Source organism: Orcinus orca, chromosome 20 (assembly GCF_937001465.1).
Source record: "Orcinus orca chromosome 20, mOrcOrc1.1, whole genome shotgun sequence".
Classification (NCBI taxonomy): domain Eukaryota; kingdom Metazoa; phylum Chordata; class Mammalia; order Artiodactyla; family Delphinidae; genus Orcinus; species Orcinus orca.
In genome coordinates, this window is record NC_064578.1 from 43,597,693 (window position 1) to 43,620,334 (window position 22,642).

General features: G+C 49.4%; 1 protein-coding gene across 1 annotated transcript; it reads right to left on the minus strand.

The window, feature by feature from the left end:
* Positions 1-4,078: 4,078 nt before the first annotated feature.
* Positions 4,079-21,412, minus strand: NPHS1 (NPHS1 adhesion molecule, nephrin). The gene is made up of 29 exons (XM_012538364.1): positions 21,274-21,412; positions 20,951-21,166; positions 20,752-20,874; positions 20,428-20,556; positions 19,699-19,780; positions 19,210-19,313; positions 18,899-19,026; positions 18,640-18,811; positions 18,298-18,455; positions 17,887-18,031; positions 17,660-17,784; positions 16,282-16,468; positions 15,928-16,057; positions 15,607-15,779; positions 15,050-15,190; positions 14,819-14,959; positions 14,191-14,312; positions 13,057-13,228; positions 12,805-12,961; positions 12,558-12,709; positions 11,076-11,187; positions 10,811-10,992; positions 9,138-9,194; positions 7,323-7,442; positions 7,158-7,182; positions 6,976-7,051; positions 6,726-6,819; positions 6,526-6,641; positions 4,079-4,478 (listed from the first exon to the last, which is right to left on the minus strand). Exons 1-29 carry the CDS (start codon positions 21,410-21,412, stop codon positions 4,347-4,349), a joined length of 3,810 nt encoding a protein of 1,269 aa, XP_012393818.1. The 3' UTR covers positions 4,079-4,346.
* Positions 21,413-22,642: the final 1,230 nt, after the last annotated feature.

The window sequence follows — 22,642 nt, forward strand, 5'->3', positions numbered from 1 at the left end:
CCATATCAGAAAATTATAATTCCAACCATAATGCCAGCTATGAGATATAATGTAAAAAATTTAATGATATATAACACACACAAAGAAATGTACCCATATCACAAGTATTGTGTGATAAATTTTCAAAAAATGACACCACCTGTGTAACTAGCACCCAGGTCAAGGAGCAACATTATCAGTCTCGTAAAAACCCTCCTTGTGTCCCTTTCCAATCACTGTCTCCCTCTCCCCCAAAGGTAACCACTCTTGCCACAAATCAGTTTTGACTGTTTTTAACTTTAAAGAGATGAAATCATACAGTATGTTCTCTTTTGGGTCTGACTTTTAATTCAACACTGTCCACGTTGTTGCTCTAGATAGTCTTCATTTCCCTTATGATCTCCTTTTCTTAACCCAGCTTGAGCCAATCCGATTTGATCTGTCTGAAATTTGGAATAAAGGCACTACATTTCAGAGTCAGGCAAGGGTGTGGTGCTCTAGAACTGGGGCAGTCAATTCCTGGACAAGCAATAATTATGGACAAAGAGGGAAGCTAGGTATCTACAAGGAGAGAATGGAGGAAATCTGCTGAGGGATGTAGACAAAAGATGATGGGACCAATGAAAGATAAAAAGAACTGGATAGGGCTTCCCTGGTGGTGCAGTGGTTGGGAGTCCGCCTGCCAATGCAGGGGACACGGGTTCGTGCCCCGGTCCGGGAGGATCCCACATGCCGCGGAGCGGCTGGGCCCGTGAGCCATGGCCACTGGGCCTGTGCATCCAGAGCCTGTGCTCCGCAGCGGGAGAGGCCGCTGCGGTGAGAGGCCCGCATACCACACACACACAAAAAAGAACTGGATGGATTTGCACAACCCATGAGACCCAGTTGTACTTCCAATTCTTTTCTTCTATGACATTGTCATGCACCTTTACAATGCACTTTTAAAAATCAACTTTTATTTTGATGTGATATCAGGCCTCCAGAAAAGTTCTAAGAAGGATACAAAGCATTTCAATACAGTTCACCCTCATTCCCCAAATGTCAACATTTTACCTTTGTTTTATCATTTTCTATCTCTCTGTATAAACACACATTATTTTTCTCAGTTGTTTGAGAGTAAATTGAAGACACGATAACCTTTTACCCTAAACGATTAGGTGCACATTTCCTAAGAACAAGGCATTCTCTTACCCAACCATAGTGTAATAGAATTAACATTGACACAATATCGTTATCTAATCTACAATTCTTACTCAGTTTTGTCAATTGTCCCCATAATACCCTTTATGGAAAATATGTGTTGCCCTCAGTTGCCATGTCTCTTTAGTCTCCTTTAAGCTGGAACAATTCAGTCTTCTTTTGTGTTGTATGACGCTGACATATATGAAGATTACAGGACAGCTATTTTGTGGAATATCCTTCAATTTCAATATGTCTCCCTCATGATTAGATTCAGCTTATGCACTTTAGTCAGGAATATCATTGACATACTGTTGTACCTTCAATATTTCATATCAGCAGGCCCATGATGTCAATTTCTTACATGCCTGGTAATGTTAACTTTGATCATTTGGTAATTACTATTTTTCCCTTAGTAAGTAATAAAGTAAATGCCTTTTAGCTCTACTAATTTGAGTGAGTTTCTTCCCCTTGTAAATTATTCATTTCTGTATCAGTTTACTAAAGACCCCATTCAAAGTGGCTTAAGGGAGAGGGTAATTTATGGTTACAACTAACTAACTGAAGACGCCATTCAGATTTACCTAAGGGAAAAGGGGAATGTATAGTCCAGGAGTGGCTCTGACTTTGGGTATAGCTGGATCCAGGGGCTTAGCATAATTAGGAACTTGTCTTATTCAATGATATCTATATAAATTAAGAGGGACTCGATTCTGGGCAGACAGAAGCAATAGATATCTGTTACATTGATTCAGACAGTAGCAAAGAGGAAGTAAAAAGTGCGTGAAGAGACCCAACCACAGCCTGGGGGTTCCTTTGGTGATCCTTACCCAAGTGGTTTATGTGGTTCTGAGCAACCCAGGACCTGGATTATCCACATATTTTGTTCCCTGGCCATAATGATTGGTTCAGGGATGGACGTAAGACCCAAGCTGGGCTGACGAAAGACAGCCCCAAGACCTTCCAGAACTATTGGCAAAAGATGTACTCTGGCTCCTGAGCTTCTGGAATGCCAGCCTAGAACGGCAAGTGCTCATCTTTGTCCCCAAATGAAGGCTCTACCTGAGAATGAAGTCAACACAGAGAACAGCAAAGCCAAGAGATACAGAGAGATAGACCCCTCATAGTTTTGTTTCAATAAATTCACCTTTTCTCCTTAGCCAAAGTGGAAACAGAATGTTGTATGTTTCTCCTTCTCTTTCTCCTCCTCCTATTCCTTCTTCTTCTCCTTCTCCGCCTCCTCCTCTTCCACCTTCTTCTCCTCCTTCTCCTCCTCCTCCTCCTCCTCCTCCTTCTCCTTCTCCTTCTTCTCCTCCTTCTCCACCTCCTCCTCTTCCTCCTCCTTCTTCTTCTCCTCTCTCTTTTTTTTTGGGGTGGGTGGGTGGGTGTGGGCCACCCGGCTTGGTTTGTGGGATCTTAGTTCTCTGACTAGGGATTGAAACTGCGCCCTCAGCAGTGAAAGCGCACAGTCCTAACCACTGGGCAGCCAGGGAATACCCTGTAGTTTTCTTCTTTGAACAGGAAAAATATACAATTAGAAAAATTCTATTCTTAGGAATGGAGTATTTTTTTAATTAAAGGGAAATCAGTTGGACTCCAATGTATTTTTGTATTCAAGTGCTGTGGTATAAAAACTTATTTTAGCCTATGCTGATAAAAAATAATATGTGGACAAACATTTGTGGGTTTTTAAAAAATATTTATTTATTTATTTGGCTGTGCCAGGTCTTAGTTGCGGCACGCGGGATCTTCGTTGCGGCATGCGAACTCTTAGTTGTGGCCTGTGGGATCTAGTTCCCTGACCAGGGATCGAACCCAGGCCCCCTGCATTGGGAGCACAGAGTCTTAGCCACTGGACCACCAGGGAAGTCCCTGGACAAACATTTGAACTAAACAGTTTTGACAATATGATTAATAAAATAGAACTGGGGGCCTAAAGAAAGATTATTCCTAACTATACTCTGTTCTCCATGGAAATAGACAGCTTCTCAGTTATCTTTTCCTGCTTTTCAATACAAAAAAAATAAGAGACTAATAAGAACCTGCTGTATAAAAAAATAAATAAAATTAAAAAATATAAGAATTCTCTTGCTGGGCTGCTTTATTATAGTGCCTTTTTAAAATAAATTTATTTATTTTATTATTTATTTATTATTTTTGGTTGTGTTGGGTCTTTGTTGCTGCGTGCGGGCTTCTCATTGCGGTGGCTTCTCTTGTTGTGGAGCACGGGCTCTAGGTGTGTGGGCTTCAGTAGTTGTGGCTCGCGGGCTCTAGAGCGCAGGCTCAGTAGTTGTGGCGCACGGGCTTAGTTGCTCCGTGGCATGTGGGATCTTCCTGGACCAGGACTTGAACCCATGTCTCCTGCATTGGGGGGCAGATTCTCAACCACTGCACCACCAGGGAAGCCCTATGGTGCCTGTTTTTAAAGTCACTTTTGTTGAGGTGTAATTTATGTACCATAAAATGCAACCATCTTAAGTGTAGAGTTCAGTGAGTTTTGACAAATCTATACATTCATATAACTACCACCACAATCATCATAAAGAACATTTCTATCACCCCCTCAAAAATTTCCTCATACTCTTTTTTCGTCAGTTCCTTCCCATGGCCCCAGACAACCACTAATCTGGCTCTGTCACTGTAGATTAGCTTTGCCTGTTCTAGAATTTCTATAAGTGAAATCACATAGCATGTATAATTTTGTGTCCAGCTTGTTTCAATAAAGGCTGTTTATTTTCTATAGAGTCTATTTATGCTTACATGTGTGTCATAGTTTATACATTGTGTTGTAGATAACTATGGAAAAGCATAAATCAAGCTATTTCAGATGTAGTTGAACTCAAAATGAACTGAGTTTTTAACATGTCTTTTCCCACTCCTGAAATGTTTACTTTAAAAAGCATAAAGACCCTCAGACTACCTTTTCATTATTGAGATGTCTTTTACAATTCACTGTGTCCCTATGGAGAACTCTAAATCCAACCCCAGGAGGAGGCTTGTTTATACTTTGACACCAGCTTGAACCATCTTCTGTCACTTACACACACCCCTCCACTTCCCTTTCTGAAAAAGTCCAGTCCCTTTGTGTCCAATGGAGATCACTTAACAAGCTCAGCCTAGGCTGGAAGAAAAAGGACAGTTGGGATATTATGTCTTGCAGGTGTAGGAAAAGGGTGTTGAGAAGCCTCTCACACCAGCTGTCCCCTCAGCTCAAAGGGTAGAGCATCAGGTTCCATAGGGTCCAAATCTCCTGCCACCTGATCATAGATTCCTCTTGCATCTTCATACCTGTCTTCAGGCCAGTAGAGGTCACAGGAGCCCTGACAAACAAAGGTGAAGTTAGAACCATAGAGAGATGCTCTGTGTGTCATCATTGCAGCTCTGGGGGATACAACCTCTTGCCCTACTTCATAGAAAAAAATGTTTTAGCGTCTAATTATGGGGGAAATTCCAACATAAACAAAGAGGAGAGTGATTATTATGTACCCCCATGAGCCCATCACTTAGTTTCAACAATATCAACCTTTGGTCAATCTTTATTTATCTATATCTCTATCTTCTCATCCCCCACCCCACCCCCGACTGGATTATTTTTAAGCAAGTCCAAGATATCTTGTGATTTACTGTCAAAAAAGTAATTTAAATGTCAGACATGTGAAACTTTTAGTTAGCCCACGATATCAGATATGGGAATTGTGGAATGTGAGTCTTGATTCTGTCAGTCTTATGAAGGTCCAAAACATTCCCTCATCAAAATAGAAGAGATAAAAGACCATGTAGGGTGGTCGCTACTGGGGTTGTGCTGTCCCTAGATTTGGGAGAAAATGGTTCTTTTTGATCAGCAAACTTTAGAGCAGACTTGCCCACGGGCCAAATATGGCCCGCTGTATTTTTTTATTGCTTAAGAATAGTTTTACATTTTTTAATTGCTGGGAAAATATCAAAAAAGAATGATACTTGTGACATGTGAAAATTACATTAATTTCAGTGCCCCAAAATGAAGTTTTATTGGAACTTAGCCACAATTGTTTGTTTATCTATTGTCTATTGCTGTTTTTATGGCAGAGTGAGTCGTTTCTAGAAAGACACTATATCCTGCAAAGCCCCAAATATTGACTATCTGGCCCTTTTCAGAAAGTGTGCAGACTGCATCTGTGCTTCGGAGGGCTCGTGTGGTTCAGCACCATGGACAGCATCGCGCACTTTATTTCCACCTTTGTGGGGAGAACACTTCCCCGTCTGGACAAAGTTGCAGAGGGAAATCTTTGGCCCACTGTAGCCAGAACATTCGTCAAGGCCACACAGAAAGTAGGGGTTCTGCCCCACCTCCCTTACTGTGAGGCAGTAGGTGGGGCTTAGTTTGTGGCCAAGGTCCCTGTCGGCTGCTTTTGCCTGCCCAGCCACAATCTTCATTTCCCTCTGTGCTCTCCATCCCTCTTCCACGCTCAGCCCAGTGGATTGAATGGGGCTGGCCCCTACTCCCTGATGCCATGGGTGGGCACTGATTCAGACTTGTCCAATTAGCATATTCTACTCCCCACTTCAGTGGTTCAGCAATGAGTATGAGCAAAACTAAACCAATAAGCGTCTGCGTTGGGGCTTTGGAGCTACTGAAAAAGAGGCATTCCCTTTATTTGAAGGTTTCCAATCTAATAGGATACAAACCTGAATTTGTTAGGGACATCTTTAGAGAGGAAATTCTGGGTGGGCCTGAAGACATTTCTATCCCTTGACTTTTCCATTGAGTAGGCCAAAAAATTATTTCTCTATATCTCTCTGCTTAACCAGTATAGTGGAGATGGCTAATTATCCAACCAAATACATACCTTCCTCCTTCCACAGTAACAGAATTGTAGTAGGGGATATAGCTGCCAGATAGGCTGCATTTCTCGGACTCCTTTGCAGTTAGGTGTGACCATGTCCATATTCTCACCAGTGGAATAAAAGCAGAATGCTTTTATGGGCCTGTATAATGGGCCTTTTATGGGCCTGTATAATGCTTTTATGGGCCCGTTTCTGGGCCTGTACCATGAGTCAGGGTTGTGCCTCTCCCATGCTCTCTTTTTCCCTTTCCCACCAGTTGAAACCCCCAGGGAACTGTCTCATCCATGTAAACTCGGTCAACTTACTAGAGGACAGCAGAGGAACACAACAGAAAGAACTTGGGTTCCAGAATAATTACATGCAGCAGGGCCACTCACCTCTGACTGCTATGTGAGAAAGAAATAGACTGTCTCGTTTAGGCCACTGGATTGTGGCCAAGGCCTCTTTGCTACAGCAGCTGGCTTACCCTAATTAATACAACCAGTAGGAGGTGGGTTTCTAGCACTGGCCAAGAAATATTTCTGCTGATACAAATCTCCTCACCATTGGTACTTCATCATAGAGGGGTCCCCAGGCCCCAGACGGGGCGTACAGTCTTTCCAGCTCATCATACACGTGCCCAGGAAAAGCCATATTCTCCTCCTTAAGACCTGTGACACCTGGAAGGGAGAGATGATCAGGACACCAGGTCCAGATGTCAGGGTTACTTATGGGGGGGGGGTTCCGCTGTGCTCACCACTCACCTCGGGGATAAGACACCTCCTCCAGTGTGGGGGGAAGCTGGGGGCTGAAGTCCCTCATGGAGTGGTAATATGGCTCTACATCTGTTGTGCTAACCTGTCAATGCCCCCCCCCAAAAAAAACAGATAAAGTCTTTTCCATCCTTTGACTCCGTCATTCCTGGAAAGGGCAATGATTAACGTGAAGCTAACAGTGGAATTCTAGTCACTGTCAATTCCCTGTCAGGGGAGTGTCAGGACCACCCCCACTCACCATGGAGCTTCGAGTGTCATGGTCTCCAGTCCACTGGCTCTCCTCGTATTCATTCCTGACTCGGTCTTCCTCCGACCTTCCAGGATGGAGGCATGGGGGCAGCTGGGTGTTGACCCTCTGACAGCTGTCTCCCTCAAACCTCCTCCCCAGAGGCTTCCTTACAGAAAAATATACCCACTTACCCTGCCTCTGTCTTCTCTGAGATGCCTGAGGGAAGTAGGGGAAAAAAGGGTCAGAAACATGCTCCTTGAGCCCACTTGGCCCTGGGATACCTTCAATATGCAGCCAACCCAGGGCTCCCATCACCCTTGGGCCTCCGTCCCGGCAGGGGAAAGGTCCCTCCTCACCCTCAGCAAGACGCTTCAGTCTCCGCTGCCAGAGGAATCCCCCGACACAGGAGGCGTTAGAAAGCAGCAGAAGACCCCCAACAGCAAACAGCACAGGCAGCAGGGGCAGCTTTGAGGGTCCTGTGGGGACAATTGGTTTTAGACTTCAATTGGGGTTCTCTGGAAAAGCCTGCCCCTGACCAAGCAAAGTCCTCCTCCTAGGTCAGGAAAGCAGATGGGCAGGGGTTTCCACGTCCACTCCTTTTGCCACCCCAGGGAAGGTGGCTCCTTTCTCAAATCAGGCCATTAGCAGTGGGTCCTACCTTTGCCTAAGCCACTTGTATGGACTCAAGCAGGAACTTCAGCTCTTTAGCTGGGCATTCAAGACCTTCTATGATCTGGCCTCTTTCCATGTCCCCACTCTTGTTCACCAACTACTGACCCTCCAGCCACACAAAACTAACAGCTGGCTGTTTCCAGAATCACTGAGACAAACCCACACTTCTAAGCTTTCGAATAGTCAAGTGTCTGTCTTTAAATGTCCTTTCATCTCAAGCAAACTTCTCTTCTCCCTTCAAACTCCATCTCGAATGACTTCCTCTTTGCACAAACTTCCATCCCAGACAATATCAGAATCCTCTGCTATATCCCTGAGGACAGGACTAAGTCCCTCTCAGCAGACATCTGCTTAGCACTCATTTCCCCAACTTCTGCTAACAGGACTCATTTTCCTTTGACGGTGGTTACTCCCTGCTCTCCTCAGTCTGGATGGCTCCCCAGGACTCCGTGGAGGACACGTGGCCTGACCTGGCCAATAAGAGCACCCATCCCTCTTCCCACGGTGATCAGTTCAGAGACTGGCATTTAACCTAAGGTGGATTTTTGCAAGAACATCTAGGACACTCTTCTGCTAGCTGCTAAGAAGTGAAATAAAAGCTGACGGTGTGGGAGGATTTCTTTGCCTTCTTAAGAGAAGAATCCGAGAAGGAAGTCATCCGAGTTGAAGGCAAAGTTGTGAGAGTGAGAAATTGATCCTTGGTGAAAATTTTGAGCACCTGAATCCAGGCACACTAAGAGGTTTCAATTTCATGAGCCAAGCCATTCTTTTTATTGTCAACGACAGCTGAATTTCTGTCACTTGCAACCTTCTCAGACTCTAAAGGGGATTATTTGCAAAATGATCATAATGGTCTCCCTATATGCGTACCCTTGAGATTTTCCCTTCCACATTGACTCTGAATTGAGCCATGTCACTTGCTTCAGCCAATGAGACAGAATCAGAAGCTTGAAGAGTGCCTGTAAGTTGGAACTTGCCCTCTCCTGCTGCTCTTGGGATTCCAGTGACCACCTCCATGTGAACAAGGCAAGGAGACGCATGCGGCCCACTTACCTCCATTGTCCCAACCAAGAGCCAGATTGTCAGACGTGCGAGGAGGGGCCCCTCTAGACCAACCAGTCCCAGCAGAGCTGCTACATGACTACAGCCCAGACCAGAACTGTTCAGCCACTCACAGAATCACAAGAAATAATGTTTGTTGCTGTAAGTGTGCATATTTGGAGTGGTTTGTTACGCGGCAAAAGCCAGCTGACACAGGCTCTGCACAGGGCATGGAATCAGCTAGTTTTTCATTTTGCTTTGTTTTTCAGAATTAAACTGAATTAGGAAGAGAGAAAATTTATCACATCCAGGTAAGAGGAAGAGCTAAGGATATGAGTGAGGGCCTACAGGGCAGAGCTAAGTCTTAAAGGGCTGTGGCCACAAGGAAGAGGAGGTGGGGTTAGAGACCAGAACGTTTTTTCCGGGAGAGAGAGGGTGTTTGGGGATTGAGGACTTGCCTGCGGGCTGCTCTGTGGGCAGCTGGTAGTCAGGTTCTCCAGAAGGTTGGTCTAGACCTGGGAGGTGAATATAGAGAGTGCAAATTAACACCATTAATCTGAGACTAGCCTTAAATATTTCTCAGCCTCCTATTAAGCTTTGCAACCCATTTTGAGACTCATGGGAACTAATTTATGACTTCTTAGGAATATTTCAAAGAGAACTGGAAACTGCTGATGATAATGACAATACTATTAATAGCCATGCTAATACTAATAATAATAATGCTAATAATAAAAATAATAATAATAAATTATTGATGAGTGCTTTATGGTATGGAAGGTTCTTTTAACCTGAATTGTCAATTTGGGGGGTTAATCAAAAAAGATGCTGGGTTCTCAGGATGCCTTAATAGAGGTATAAGTTCTAGAGCAAGGGAGGTAAGTATAGTACTACTTTATGCTTTAGTGCTTAAAGGGAAAACTGGAATGGAGGTGGGGGGAAGGGGAGGGAAGATTGTAGGGAAGGGAAAGAGTCCTTACTTCCAGGAGGAAAAAGGCTGCTCTGTCAGGAAGGGAAAGACAGAGAAAGGGAGCTTTCATGGGGCAAAGTAAACAGAAGGTGAGCAGGGGGCATTTCGTGAAATTAGCATCTACATAGCACTTACTTTGTACAGGGGCCTGTTCTAAGAGTTTTAGATATATTTTATTTAATCCTCACAACTGTCTAAGATAGACCTTACTTTCAGAAGCTGAGATACAGAGGCTGGAGATACACCTTATCTTTAGAGCCTGAGGCTCAAAGATTATACTGAGTCTTAAGTGACTTGCCTAAGGTCTCACATCTAGGAAGTTGCAGAGCTGGGACTTGAACCCAGGTTTGTCTGAACCAGGCTCTGTGTGATTAGCCCCTACACTGTAGTGTCTACCAGAGTCAAAATGTTCTCAGTCATATAAGAATTTATCCGTGTCATCAAGTTGCTGAACTTATTGACATAAAATTGTTTGTAATACTTCCTAATGTCCTTTAATGTCTGTAGGATCAGTGGTAATGTCCCCCTTTTCATTCCTGATACTGGGTAGGTGGTGTCTTCTCTCTTTTTTGCCTTGATTAGCTTTATAAACATTACTGATCTTTTCAACAAATCAGCTTTTGGTTTCATTGGTTTTTCTTTATTGTCTTTTGATTTTCTAGTTCATCAATTTCTGCTCTTTATTATTTCCTTCCTTCTGTCTACTTTGGATTTGGATTTAATTTGTCTTTGTTTTTCTAGTTTCTTAAGATGGAAACTTAGAGAGACAATTTGAAGTCTTTTTAAAAAAAATCTAATATGAGCACTTAATGCTATAAATTTCTTGCTAAGCACTGCTTTAGCTGCACCCCACAATTTTCATGTTTTCATTTTAATTCAATTCAAATTCTCTTATAATTTCCCTTGTGTCATCAATCACATTCCAACAGTAGAGTCTAGTGGCAAAAACTAGTCTTTGGAGTTCATCTGCCTGAGTTTAAATCTGAGTTGAACTACTTCTCTGTAGTTCCTTTCACCTGTGTGAACTTTGACAGTTTGTTTAACCTCTCTGGGTCTCAGTTTCTCCATCTGCAAAAAGGGAATAATAGTACTGACTTCACTATACCACCCTATAAGTTCTCTGAGGAATTTTGCAACCTGCCCAAGAATGTCCCTTCCCACCTGGAGTGGTGACTGAGATCTGGGACCCTTTGTCAGCTATTCCACTGTCGCCCAGGGCATTGCTGGCCAGCAACCAGACCCTGTATCGTGTAGAAGGCTGCAGCCCAGTCAGTGTGAAGGCGGTGGCCTGGGGTGGTAGGACATTCACGTAGAGAAACCCTGGAGTCCCCAGAGCCTCATACCTGCATGAAAGGGAGGGCAGTCATTCAGGGAGGTGCCCCAGTCCTATTGGCTACCACCCCTTCCTGCCATGACAGGGACCCACCTGACTTGGAAACTTTGTGGCAAGCCCCCATCAAAGCCAGGCTTCCACTCCAGCCCCACCGAGTATGGGGTCATGCTCACGACCTTCAATCCCAATGGCGGATCAGGGCGGCCTTTGAGGTAAGGGATGGGGGACATAGTCAGAGGATACAGAAGGATTCTGAAAGATTCCTTCCAGATTCCTTAAGCATGATTTTAAATATACAGTCGATTCTCATTATTCATGGTGGTCATGTTCTCTAAAATCACTGTGAACCCTCAGCGAGCAAATACCAAACCATTGCTTCTAGGGGAAATGCAGGCTTAGATTCCCACGAGCCTCTAGTCACATTTTCATCAACCAATTAATACATGATCTTGTATTATGCATGTTTCTGCTTAAAGACATCTTATTTAATATATCTTGTTGATTCATTACCATTGAACTCACAGCCAGTGGTGCTATAACTCACACCTGAACGAAGCTTATCCAACACAAGTATTTTCTCCAAATGGCTCACCACAGACTTCTTGAGCTTAGGAACACCAGACAGCACTTTAGTGCTGTGCTTGGGGGCCATTTTATTTAGCAAAATCACTAACAAAAAGGACGAAGGTGCAAACTATGAGAGCTGTGAGAAAGCAGAGTGTTGTCTTGCTCCACCGCAGCTGAGAATGTACTCATTGGGTGACTCAAAGTTTTCACCCGCTCTGTACAGGCCCCTGAATGTCTGAGAGAGCAGCATGAGTATTGATTTGAGGGTTTTGAATAAATTTTAGCAGGCAAACGTGCAAATACAGCCTCCACAAATAAGGAGGATTGACTGTATAATATATGTTTCTTGTAGTGGATTTTTGTGCCTATCTCATATCCATTCCCCTCATTTCTTCTGGTTACAGAACCCTGAATATCCATTGGAGAACCACTCGCCCACGTTCTCGGGCCACGTGCTTCTGACAGAAGTGACTCCACTCCTTGTAGGATGGACATGTGACTAGGCCTAGCCAACAGGAGCAACAATCAGATCAGGTTGTCTTCCCCTCACCACCTGATTGGATCAGGCATGGGCTGGGAGCCAAGTGGAACCAATGGATCTTAATTCTAGTACTTTCACACCACTGTTAGGAAGCCTTACTTTACTGTAAAGCTTCTCATAGTGGTTGTTAGATGTCTAACAGACATCTCACAATAAGGCCAACACAGAGATAAGCGGTCCTGAGAGGTGGGGAGTTCTTGATGACGGCTGAACCTAGATCCAGCAACTCCCAAAAATCTACTTTTCAGTTACTTGGGCCAATAAGAACCCCCCTCCATTTTTTCCTTTGTGTGGGTTTCCCTAAAAATCCAGTCTCCATTGGGATTTCGGGGCAGGCAAAAACTCCATCCTCGTTCCTAAACACTTCTCAGGTTTCAGGAACACTGCCATTCTGAGAGCAACCAGAGACTTGGGGATTGACCTAGGGGAGCACCCTCCCAACACCCTCAGAGCCCCCACCACCATACTGATGCTGACGAGTTGAATATCGGTGTGGTCCGAGCCGAGGGGGTTGGTGGCTGTGCACGTGAAGAGGGCATAGTCCTGGGCTGCGGACACGTTGGCAATGGTCAGGAGGCTGCTGTGGACACCACTCTGGTGGTATGTGTGCTCTGTGTACCTGGAGAGGAGGTGTGGCAGGGACTCAGGGAGGGTGATTGGGGCTGGGGGATCAAAGTTAGGGCTGGACTGTTACCTGGCTGGGCCTGGGCTCACCTGGGATCCTGGAGATCCAGAGGGACCCCATTTTTGGTCCAAGTGAAGACGATATTGGGGACACCTCGGGCACGACAGTGGAGGGTGGCAGAACTAGTGCTGTCTCCAGCTGCAGCCACTTTAGTTAGAGGAGAGGGATGCTCCACGTGGGGGGCAACTAGAGGGGTTGGAGGTCAACATGAGGTGTATGGAAGGACATGATATGTGGATTTAGTGGCAGGCGTTGAAGTTAGGGCTTTGGTTGTTACTCACATCTAACAACAAGACGGACCAGCCCTCTGGCTGGAGGTGCCACCCCATTGTCCACAATGCACTGGTAAGCACCAGCCTGGGTCAACTTGGCATGGTGAATCCGAAGACGCCCTGTGGACCCCTTTGATATCTTCTCCATATCATCCAGGCTCTGGTCCTCCTCCTCTTCTCCCTGGAGGCACAAGACTCAGGAGATGGTCCCCAAGTCTGGCCCCAGCTCCATTATCCTCCAAACTGAGTCCCCTCTGTAGCCTCATTCTCCCAGCCACAATCACCATTTCTAGCAAAGAAAAAATGTCTGCTGTCATCCACCCATGCACCCATCCATCCATTTATCCAACCATTCATGCATGGATCCATCCATTCATCCATCAATCCATCCAACCACTCACCCAACCATTTATTCAACCATTCATGCTTGGAAACATCTACCCACCCATCCATCCATCCATGTATTTAACCATCCTATCCATCAACCTCCCATTCCATCCATTCATCCATTCACCCATTCATTCATCCAACCATCTGTCTTCCTTCTACCTGTCCATTCACCCTTCCATCTCTTAACCCATCCACCCCATCTATTTCCTCATAGACACACACACCAATAAATACATGCATCTGTTCATCAATGCATCTAGCTACCTATTTATCTATCTCTCCATCTCTCCATTGACTTGTGCACTCACCCATCCATCCATCCATTTACCCATTATCCTTCCACAGACATCTTTTCCACTGATGGTGTATCTATCCATCCATCTACTCTCTAGTCTAATCTACTCATTTCTCTCATTCAATCATCTAACTGCCCATTTATTGATCCATTTATCCAGTCATTCACTTGTTCATTTGTCCATCTGTTCTTCCATCCAGTCATTCATCCATCCACCTATTCATCCACCCATCTACCTATCCATCCATATATCCACCCACCTGCCCACCCACTCACCTGGTTATCTATTTACTCATCCACCCATCCATCTGCCATTCAACAGTTATTTCTTGGAGCATGCCCAGACAAGTACATAGTTATAGAAGGTCATGTAGACGTGACCCCTCCTCCCAAGGAACTCACAGTCAAGAAATCACATCCCCCCAGGCCACTCCATTTACCAAAGGTTTGATCCTCACCAGCCTCTCCCAGTTGAACATCTCAGGAAGGATGGGATTGGCATCAACAGTGCAGACTATGTCCACAGAGCCCCCAATATTCACTTCAGTGGGGTCTTGGAGAGCTCGGATGATGGGAGCATCTAGGGAAGGGAGGAGCTTGGGGAAGGCACTTGGGCCCAGACAGGCCATGGTGGAAGAGGGCCCCAGGTGGGTGAGGCGTCTTAGAGGTGCCCGAGAAAGTCATGGGTGGGATAAAGTCTGCCTTTAGAGTAAAGTTCTCAAGGTTAATGAGGTTGTCCCCACCCTCTACTATACGACCGTAGTGACAAGAGTAGGTGCGGTGGACTTCCAGAATTGTGTGGCAGTGGGGCTTCCACAGTGGGCTTGGCTTCCTGATGGGAGTAGGTGGGCAGAGATTCTACATAGGGTCTCTCTAGTGGGCAGATTTCCCGAAGTGGACGTGGCTCCATCACAGTGGGGGCTCCCAGAGTGGGAGGCTTCCAGGATGGGTAAAAATCCCTGGGTGGGTGGGGCTTCCACAATGAGGAGACTCCACAGTGGGCAAGATTCCCTGGGTGGGTGTGGTTTCCATGGTGGGCGGGGTTCCCAAAGCTCCCTAGTTGCCTAGGTTGACGAGGGGGCTCACAGTGTACGTCCAGCCTCACGAGAGCTTCAGCGGTGCCCTCTGAGTTCTGGCAGTGCAGCTGGTAGAGGCCATCGTCAGCGCGGGTCACGTTCCATAGCTGCAGAGCTCCACCAGACAGGATACGATGCCGGGGGCCGCCAGCTGGGGGAAGTAAAGGTTGAGGGGCTTGCCAGACCCTCCCGTCCCGGAGTCCCGGAGACCTGCGCTCCTCTTCATTCCCCTTCCCTGTACCTGGGCTGAGGCGGTAGCCGCGGAAGGTCCAGTTGAAGGCCTCCGGGGCGGGGTTGGCAGACACGGACACGGGTAGCAGTGCCTCGCCCTGCTCCACCGCGGTCACCATAAGCACCTGCTCACCCAGGAACTCTGGAGGGTCTGCGGAGGAGGCGCCGCTGGGAGTCAAGATTGTTAAGGTTCGGATCCGGGGAGGATTTGAGATCAGGTGCAGGCATGAAATGTTAAAGTCGAGATCATGACTAGATTTTAAGGTTGTGGACGAGGTAGCAATTAAGTTCAGAGCTGAGATGGGGGTTAGGTTCAGGAGAAGCCAGAGTCAGCTGTAAGGATGGAAAGAGCGTTCGGGATGGGGGTGATGGTCAGGGGTGAGGATAGAGGACAAAAGGCAGGATGGGGGTTGGGCAGGATAGGAGCTGGTGCAGGGTCGGGTGTGAGGATAAATGTCAGGAAAGTTTCAAAGTTTAGGATGGAAGTCAAAGACAGTATCAAGATGAAGACCCACGTAGTATAGGGTCAGGAGGGAATCAAGAGGGATGCCACGCCCGCGTACATACACAGCACGTTGAGGCGGTAGAACGCGCTCACGGTTTCCCGTAGCTCGGTGCTGTGGGCACGGCAGGTCACGCGGTGGCCGTGGTCGCGGGATGACATTCTCAGAAGGACGCTCCTAGCGGCAGCGGAGCCTTTGAATGGAGCACTCCGGGGCGTGGCGGCCACACCCTCCAGCCTGTGGACCGGGCAGGGAGTAGGACCAGAGCCAGAGTCTGGTACTGCGCAGGGTACTGGACAGAACGGCAAGTAGGGCGGGGGCGGGATTCTGACTGTCAAGGAGCGTGGCCAGAACCAGGGAGCGATGGGGCCACTCGCACTCTCACCTCTCCCCCTCCTTGTCCCACGACAAGTTGACCGGAGGGTTGCTGCTAACGCTGACACACGTCAAGTTTAAGGCATCCCCGGGGCGCAGCGCCGACGCGTTGGCCAGGATCGTCACGTTAGTTGGGGGGACTTCGAGAACCGGTGGGAGGAGCGAGGCTCAGAGGTGAGGAGGGGGCCCGGCCTGCTTCCGCCGGCAGTGACCCAGGCCCCGCCCAGCCCCGAGCGCGCCGGGGCTCTGCGGCATCCACCCCTCCCCCAGCCGCCCCCCATCCCCAAGCCACCAGCCACGGCTCCGGCTCAGTTCCCCGCCGCGGCCCAGCCCTCGCCCCCAGCCCGGCCGTGCGCCCCCTCACACTGCACCACAAGCTGCGTGGACGCGCTGAGCTGGCCGGCTTTGCACGTGAACTTGGCCTGGTTGTCCGACGGACCGGTGATCAGTACCAGTTCTCGGGAGAAGGTGCTCCCGGACTTCTCCAGACTTCCCAGCTGCACCCGCCGTGGCTCCTGGGGTGGCCGCGGCTCGGTCACCGTGCGCGAGTCCTGAGGGCCGAGAATGACTGGGGGACCGCGGGTAGCCCTGCCATTCCCCGCGAGACGCCCCACTGGGTTGGCTGCCAGCCCAGATAAAGATTTTGTGTGATGAGGAAAAGGCGCCCCCTTCCGTGGGCACCAGCTAGGGTAGAGGATTGGGGACTGGAACTGAGCACATCCTACCGGAATCTCTCCCGCCGACTGGGCCCCCGGAGCCCCGAGATTTTGCTGTCTGATTCCGCCTCCAGTCCCACGCCTCACCACCCCCGCCCCCCCCTCCTCTGCTCTCTGGATGCCCTCGGCCGACCCTCAGCCCCACTCCTCAAAATTCATTCCAGCTATGTTTACCAGACACCCTACGCCAGGAAACTCCCTTGGAATTCCCAAACCTTTCCCAGAATTCCTTCACTTTTGCCTATCCTTAGTTCTTTTTCTTAAACTCCCCACCTTCCTCAAAGATTTCCTTTGATCTTTCCCTTAATTCCATTGGCTGGTCGCAAATTTCTGAATCCTTCCCCAATATTCTCTTATTATCCTAATCTTTTACTAGAATCCTTTGTATTGTCCCAATTCGTGGTATTTCTCCAAAACTCCATCCAATTAAATGGAATTCAATTTTGTTCCTATAATGCCTAGTCTCTCCCCCAGAATTTCCACTAGATTCCTAATTTCCCAAGAGTCTCCCAGAATTCTGCCAGAATTTTAAAATTTTAATGGAATTTCATTTTATTACCCCCAAGTCCCAAGAATTCAATTTAATATTAATGGATTTTTCAAATGTGCTGGAGAATTACTAGTCTTTCCCCCCAAATTCTAGGCTTTGCCCACCATTGTCTTTGTTTCTGGAATTCTTAGTCGTTCCCTAAAATTCCTGCCATTTCACCTGAATTCCAAGATTTCACCAGAATTTCCTTCAATTTTAATGAAATTAATTGCCTTTTCTCTAGAATTCCCAATCTGGATCCAGAATTCTTTCTTTTATTCTAGAATTCTCACTGTTTTCCCAGAATTTCCTCACTTTTTCTAAGGTCGCATTTAACTCTCATGGCATTTGTCTTTTCCAATTCCCTGCCGAAACTCAAAATCTCCAGTATTTTTCAAGAAATTCAGGTTTCCCAAGATTTCCCAAGAGGAGGAGAGAAGGGGCTTCATCTTTCCCCCACATTCCCGGCCACCCCACAACCCTTGCTTGGCACCAACCTTGTACCAGGTGAGGGAAGGGTCTGGATTGCCTCCAATGGCCAAACATACCAGCCTCACCCGGGTCCCAGCCCGGAGACGCTGCCCCTCTGGGGGGCCCTCAATCCATAGCTTCTGGGCAGGATCTGTGGGGAGAGCCAGGAAGAGTGGATTTTCTCTCCCGGCTGGGGCCTGAGGGTGGGGGCCTCTAAGGCATGGGGCACCCCCGGGTGACGGTGGAGCCTCACATTTCACATTCAGGGCGAGTGACTTCTTGAAGGTCTCCTTGGTGAAGGCCTCACTAAAGGCCTCACAAGTGAGGGTCAGACCATTGTCCTCCCGTCGCGCCAGGAATGTCAGGTTAGACATGGAGATGTGGCCACCATGCAGGCCCTGGCAGGGAGCAAGCTTCAGACTGGGGGAGTAGGGCACCCCCATCCATGGTACCAGTGACTTGGGTCCACCCCAGACCCCAGCAGGGACACATGAACCATCTCCACCCTCTCCTCTGTTAGACCCAGGAGGCCCTGGGCCCCAGTCCATGCTTGCTCCCCAGACACCAAGGCATCTAAGCTGCCAGACCCCTCCTCTCCCAGATCCAGGAGTTGTGCCCTCAGCTCCCTCCTCCCTCAGACCCAGGAGCCCGGCCCCCGCCTCACATCCATGACCGTCTCCTCTGTGGACAGCAGCTGCCGCCAGCCCAGCCACCATCGCAGTAGGACCCTTGGGCGACTGGACTTGGTGATGCAGGAGAGTGTCACGTTCTTGTTCTCAGACTGGGATGCAGATCCCAGGATGGTAATGGCACTGGGGGGAACTGCAGGGATGACGGACAGAGAGACACTGAGCTGGGCTGCACGGCTCACAGATGAGCCCAGACAGAGAGGAGACTGGGGACAGACGATGAGGTTTTTGGCATCAGACAGGCATGATCTGGGGGCACAGACGGGTGGTTCTCTGGGGCACAGACTGACAGATGGGCAGCTGGCACCAGGACTCACAGGTGACCTGCAGCGTGACCCCGCGTTCCTGGATCCCTGTAGATACGCTGTTGTAGGCCTCGCAGCTGAGCCTTGCCCCATGGTCTTCCGGCCGCACGATCATCACTAACATACTGCGGGCCACTGCCTGAGTGTGCTCTGTGCCCCAGGCTGTGGACACTGGCTGGCCGTTCTGGAGACAGGGACAGGCCTGGCCAGCTCAGGGCCGGCTCCTGGCCCTCGCCCCTTCCCCCAACTCCAGACCTGCCTCTGCCCTCACCTTCAGCCACTGCAGTGTGGCTAGCGGATTCCCCCCTCGGGCCATGCACAGCAGCTCCAAGTTCTGCCCTGCCCTCGCGTGTCCCTCGTCCAGGCCTGGCCACTCAATGACAGGGGGTCCTGGGGGGACTGGGGAACAGCAGTCACGGGCCTGGGGACCCCATGCATTCCCTCCAGGCCCCACAACCTGCCTCTGAACCCCTATGTTTCCCTCTTGAGAGTCTGAGCCTTCCATAATCCCTGTGCTCCCCGGGCCCCCCAATTCCAGCTCCCCATTCTTAGTGCCAACAGTTGACTCAGTTCCCCACTTACACAGAACATTCATGGTGATTGAAGCCTTGATAGGGGTGTCCAAAGCTGGGCTGGACCCCTCACAGACCAGTAACTGCCCGTTATCCGAGCTCTGGGGTGTCACCCTGGGGTGGGAAGTTGGGGTTCTAAAGTCAGAGTCATCATCTGAAATTTGGGCAGTCAAGGTGAAGAGGTGGGCATGCCAGCTCCCCACACCTGGCCTAAGTCTCTATGATGATTTCCTTTAGGATTTAGATAGAGTTCCATGGAAGAGATTTCAGGGTCAACAGCGAGAACTGGGGTCGCAGAGGCCCACACCTGGCCAAAACCTTTGTACTTGATCCTCTGGAACTGGGATTCCATGAAGAAGTTTTAGAGTGTCAGGGTGAAGAATTGGGTCCCTGATGTTCCTACCTGACCCAAGTTTCCATGCTTGAATCCCTAGGATATGGGGTTTTCATGGAGAAATTTGGGGATCCGTCTGCGGGGAGGGCACCCCAATTTCCATACCTGGCTGTGGCCTCTGTGGTGAAGAGTTTCTCCTGGGATCCCTCATTCACATTAGCAGAGATGTCAGAAATTGTTTGTCCACCTTAGGGTAACAAGAAGGCTGAAGGGGTACCAGGTTTCCCCCAAGGTAGATCCTGGGGAGCATGGCCTGGAATTCCTCAGGGTGGACATACAACCCCTCCCTCCTGGTTCCGGAGGAAAAACACTATATCCATTCCCTCCACACATTCTAGCCTCCCTGAATCCTGGAGTCCTCACTCAGGGCTGAGTCCTGGCCTGGGCCTCTCCCCTCCTCTCCTTTTTTTTTTTTTGGCTACGCCACCTGGCTTGCAGGGACCTTAGTTCCCTAACCAGAGATCAAAGCCGTGCCCCCTGCAGTGGAAGTGCGGAGTCCTAACCACTGGACCGCCAGGGAAGGCCCTCTCCCCTCCCCTCCTTGCTGGGTTGTATTACCCACCCCCATCACCTCAGCTTCTCGTTACTGCACCAGAAGGACACCCGTATCTCTATCTGGAGCCTCGGCCTCTCCCCTGAGTCCCGGCCTAGCAGTCCTGTGAACTCCTTGGTACCTTTTCTGGATGTCCCCTCCCATCCACTGGGTCCCACAGTGGCCTCAGCATCTCCCCAGGCCTGTTCCTGCATCCCATCTCAGGAGAACCCTGGGCAGGGACACATCCCCTCCCCACTCCAGGGGCTTCCCGCTGCCCCCATCAGTTCACCCACACTCACTCAGGAGGAAGGTGATGTCAGGTGCTGGCTTTGCATCCCCAGACACACAGCTGACCAAGTACTCCTGCCCAGCTACCCACGTGACCGTGCTCCCTGCCTCGGGGGTCAGCTGAAGCACTTTGGGGGGCACTGGTGAGAAAGGGTCTGGGATAAGCCAGAGGATATGAGGATTTGGGCTTCGTGTCTCATTGCTCAGGAAATGAGTTCTGCACCCTGGGTCTAAGGAAGGGGGTGGTGGGGAACTGGGGTCTTGGACTCCTGGACCCTGGAGCTGGCAAGGGTGGAAGTCCAGACTCATGGGTCCTGGAGGTCTCTCACCCGTACCCAGGATGGAGAGGATCACTCTGGGCGACACGAGCTCAGGACCTGTTTCTGAGCGGCTGACCTGGCACTCATACCCTGCGTCGTCGCTGAGGTCACATGCTTCAATGTGCAGGTGGAATTCACCTGCAGGGAGGACCCCAGATCAGGGCCGCGGTTAGCCTCTGCTGGTGGCTCAGAATCTCAGGCTCTTGTCTCTTACCTTTCGTAGGGTCCCCTTGCAGGCGATACCGCGGGAAACTGGGGATCCTAGGATCAGGGCCTAGGAGCAGCCCATCTTTGGCCCATTGGACTGTGCTGCCAGGGGCGCTGACCCCACACCACAGCTCAGCGGCAGCCCCCTCCACCACCGTCAAGTTTTCAGGCAGAGCCCAGAAGCCTCGCGGGGCTGAGGCAGGGACTGGCACCTGGGCCAGGCCTGGGGACACAGAGGTATCAGTAGGAGAGGGCGGAGGGTCTGCCTGGAGAATGTGGGTGGAAAATGAGGGCCACCTGGCTCTGGTCACCGGCCAGGATCCCACTCACCTGTCATCAGCAGCCCCAAGAGGAGCAGCGGTGTCCAGATGGGGAGCCTCAGAGCCAGCCCAGGTCCTCTGCCTGTGGCTCCCACAGGGACAACTGCCCGCCTCCTGCGTCTGCCTCTGTCTTTCTCTGGGTTTTCCATGTCTCTGTCTCTTACTTTTCTCTTTGTTTCTCTTTTTCTTCTTCTCCTTCTCTGTTTTTCTCTCCTCCCAGGAGTCAGTCTCCCCTCCCCCACACTGTCTTTCTCTCTCCCTCTTCCTGCCCTAAGTCCCCTCTGATCTCCTTCCTGTATTCTCTCTATCGTGCTCTCCTGGTCTAAAGTTTCCTCTCTTTCTCTCTCTCTCTCTCTCTCAGTCTCTATCTCCTTCCCCGAAGTCAGTGTCTATTTCTCTTTCTTCTCCTGTGCCACTCCCACCCCTGGTCTCCTCTCACCACTCATAGCCCCTCAGGGAGGACCCACTGCTGAGTCGCGCAGGCCCTGGGAGCCCAGGAGAGCAAGGATGCGGTCAATGGCAGAACTGGGTCCAGTTCTCAGTCGAATCTCGTCCTCACACTGTTACCTCCCCCAGGCACCCTCCTGCATCTCCAGCTTCAGGCCTCTGCCCAAGAAGCTCCTTCCGGCACAGCTGGAGCAAGAAATCCCCTGTCAGCACATGCCAGGCACATTCCTCGGTGCCTCCCCAGCCCCCATGACCCCAAGGGCCTGGCTTGGGCCAGGGGTAAAGGAGGAGCAGTTCAGACCCAGGAGGTCCCAGCTCAGTATGGGGAGCTGAGAGCTGGACCCAGCGTGGGGGTAAGACTCTTCGGCTCTTCCTACCCTGGTACCTGACCTTCAAATCCCTTCCTTCTTTGAGTAGACATCCCCCTCTCAGTGACGTCAGGGGTCTCTGCTGAGGAGTGTGCAACAGTGTGTGAGAGGGACTGGGAGAGTGCCGATATCTGTGTGCACACATATGTGTGAAGTGCTTGTGAGTGTGTGAGCATGCGTGTGAGCCTGGGGAAGGTGAGAGTGAGCTGTGATCTGTGGAAGTTTGTGCAGTGTGTGAGTGTGTAAATGTCTAAGGTGTTAGGTGTGCCTGGCAATCTGAGTGGGTAGGAGTGACAGGTAGGGTCCGAGGCCACAAGCACTGAGCCCAGTGTGGGAACACTTTGGCAAGGGCCTTGTGAGTTCTAGTTCACGTAGCTTCCCTCTATCTCTTTCTGTCTCTTCTTGCCTTCTGGGTGTCTGTCTCTCTCCCTCCCTCAAGCCACGTCGATTTATTTTCCTATCTTTCTCCATCACTTTGAGACTCTCCCTCTCTGACTCAGTGTCTTTCTCCCCCTCTCTCTCTCCATTAGGTGGTTACACGTCAGCCAGCCTTTAACTCTGTCA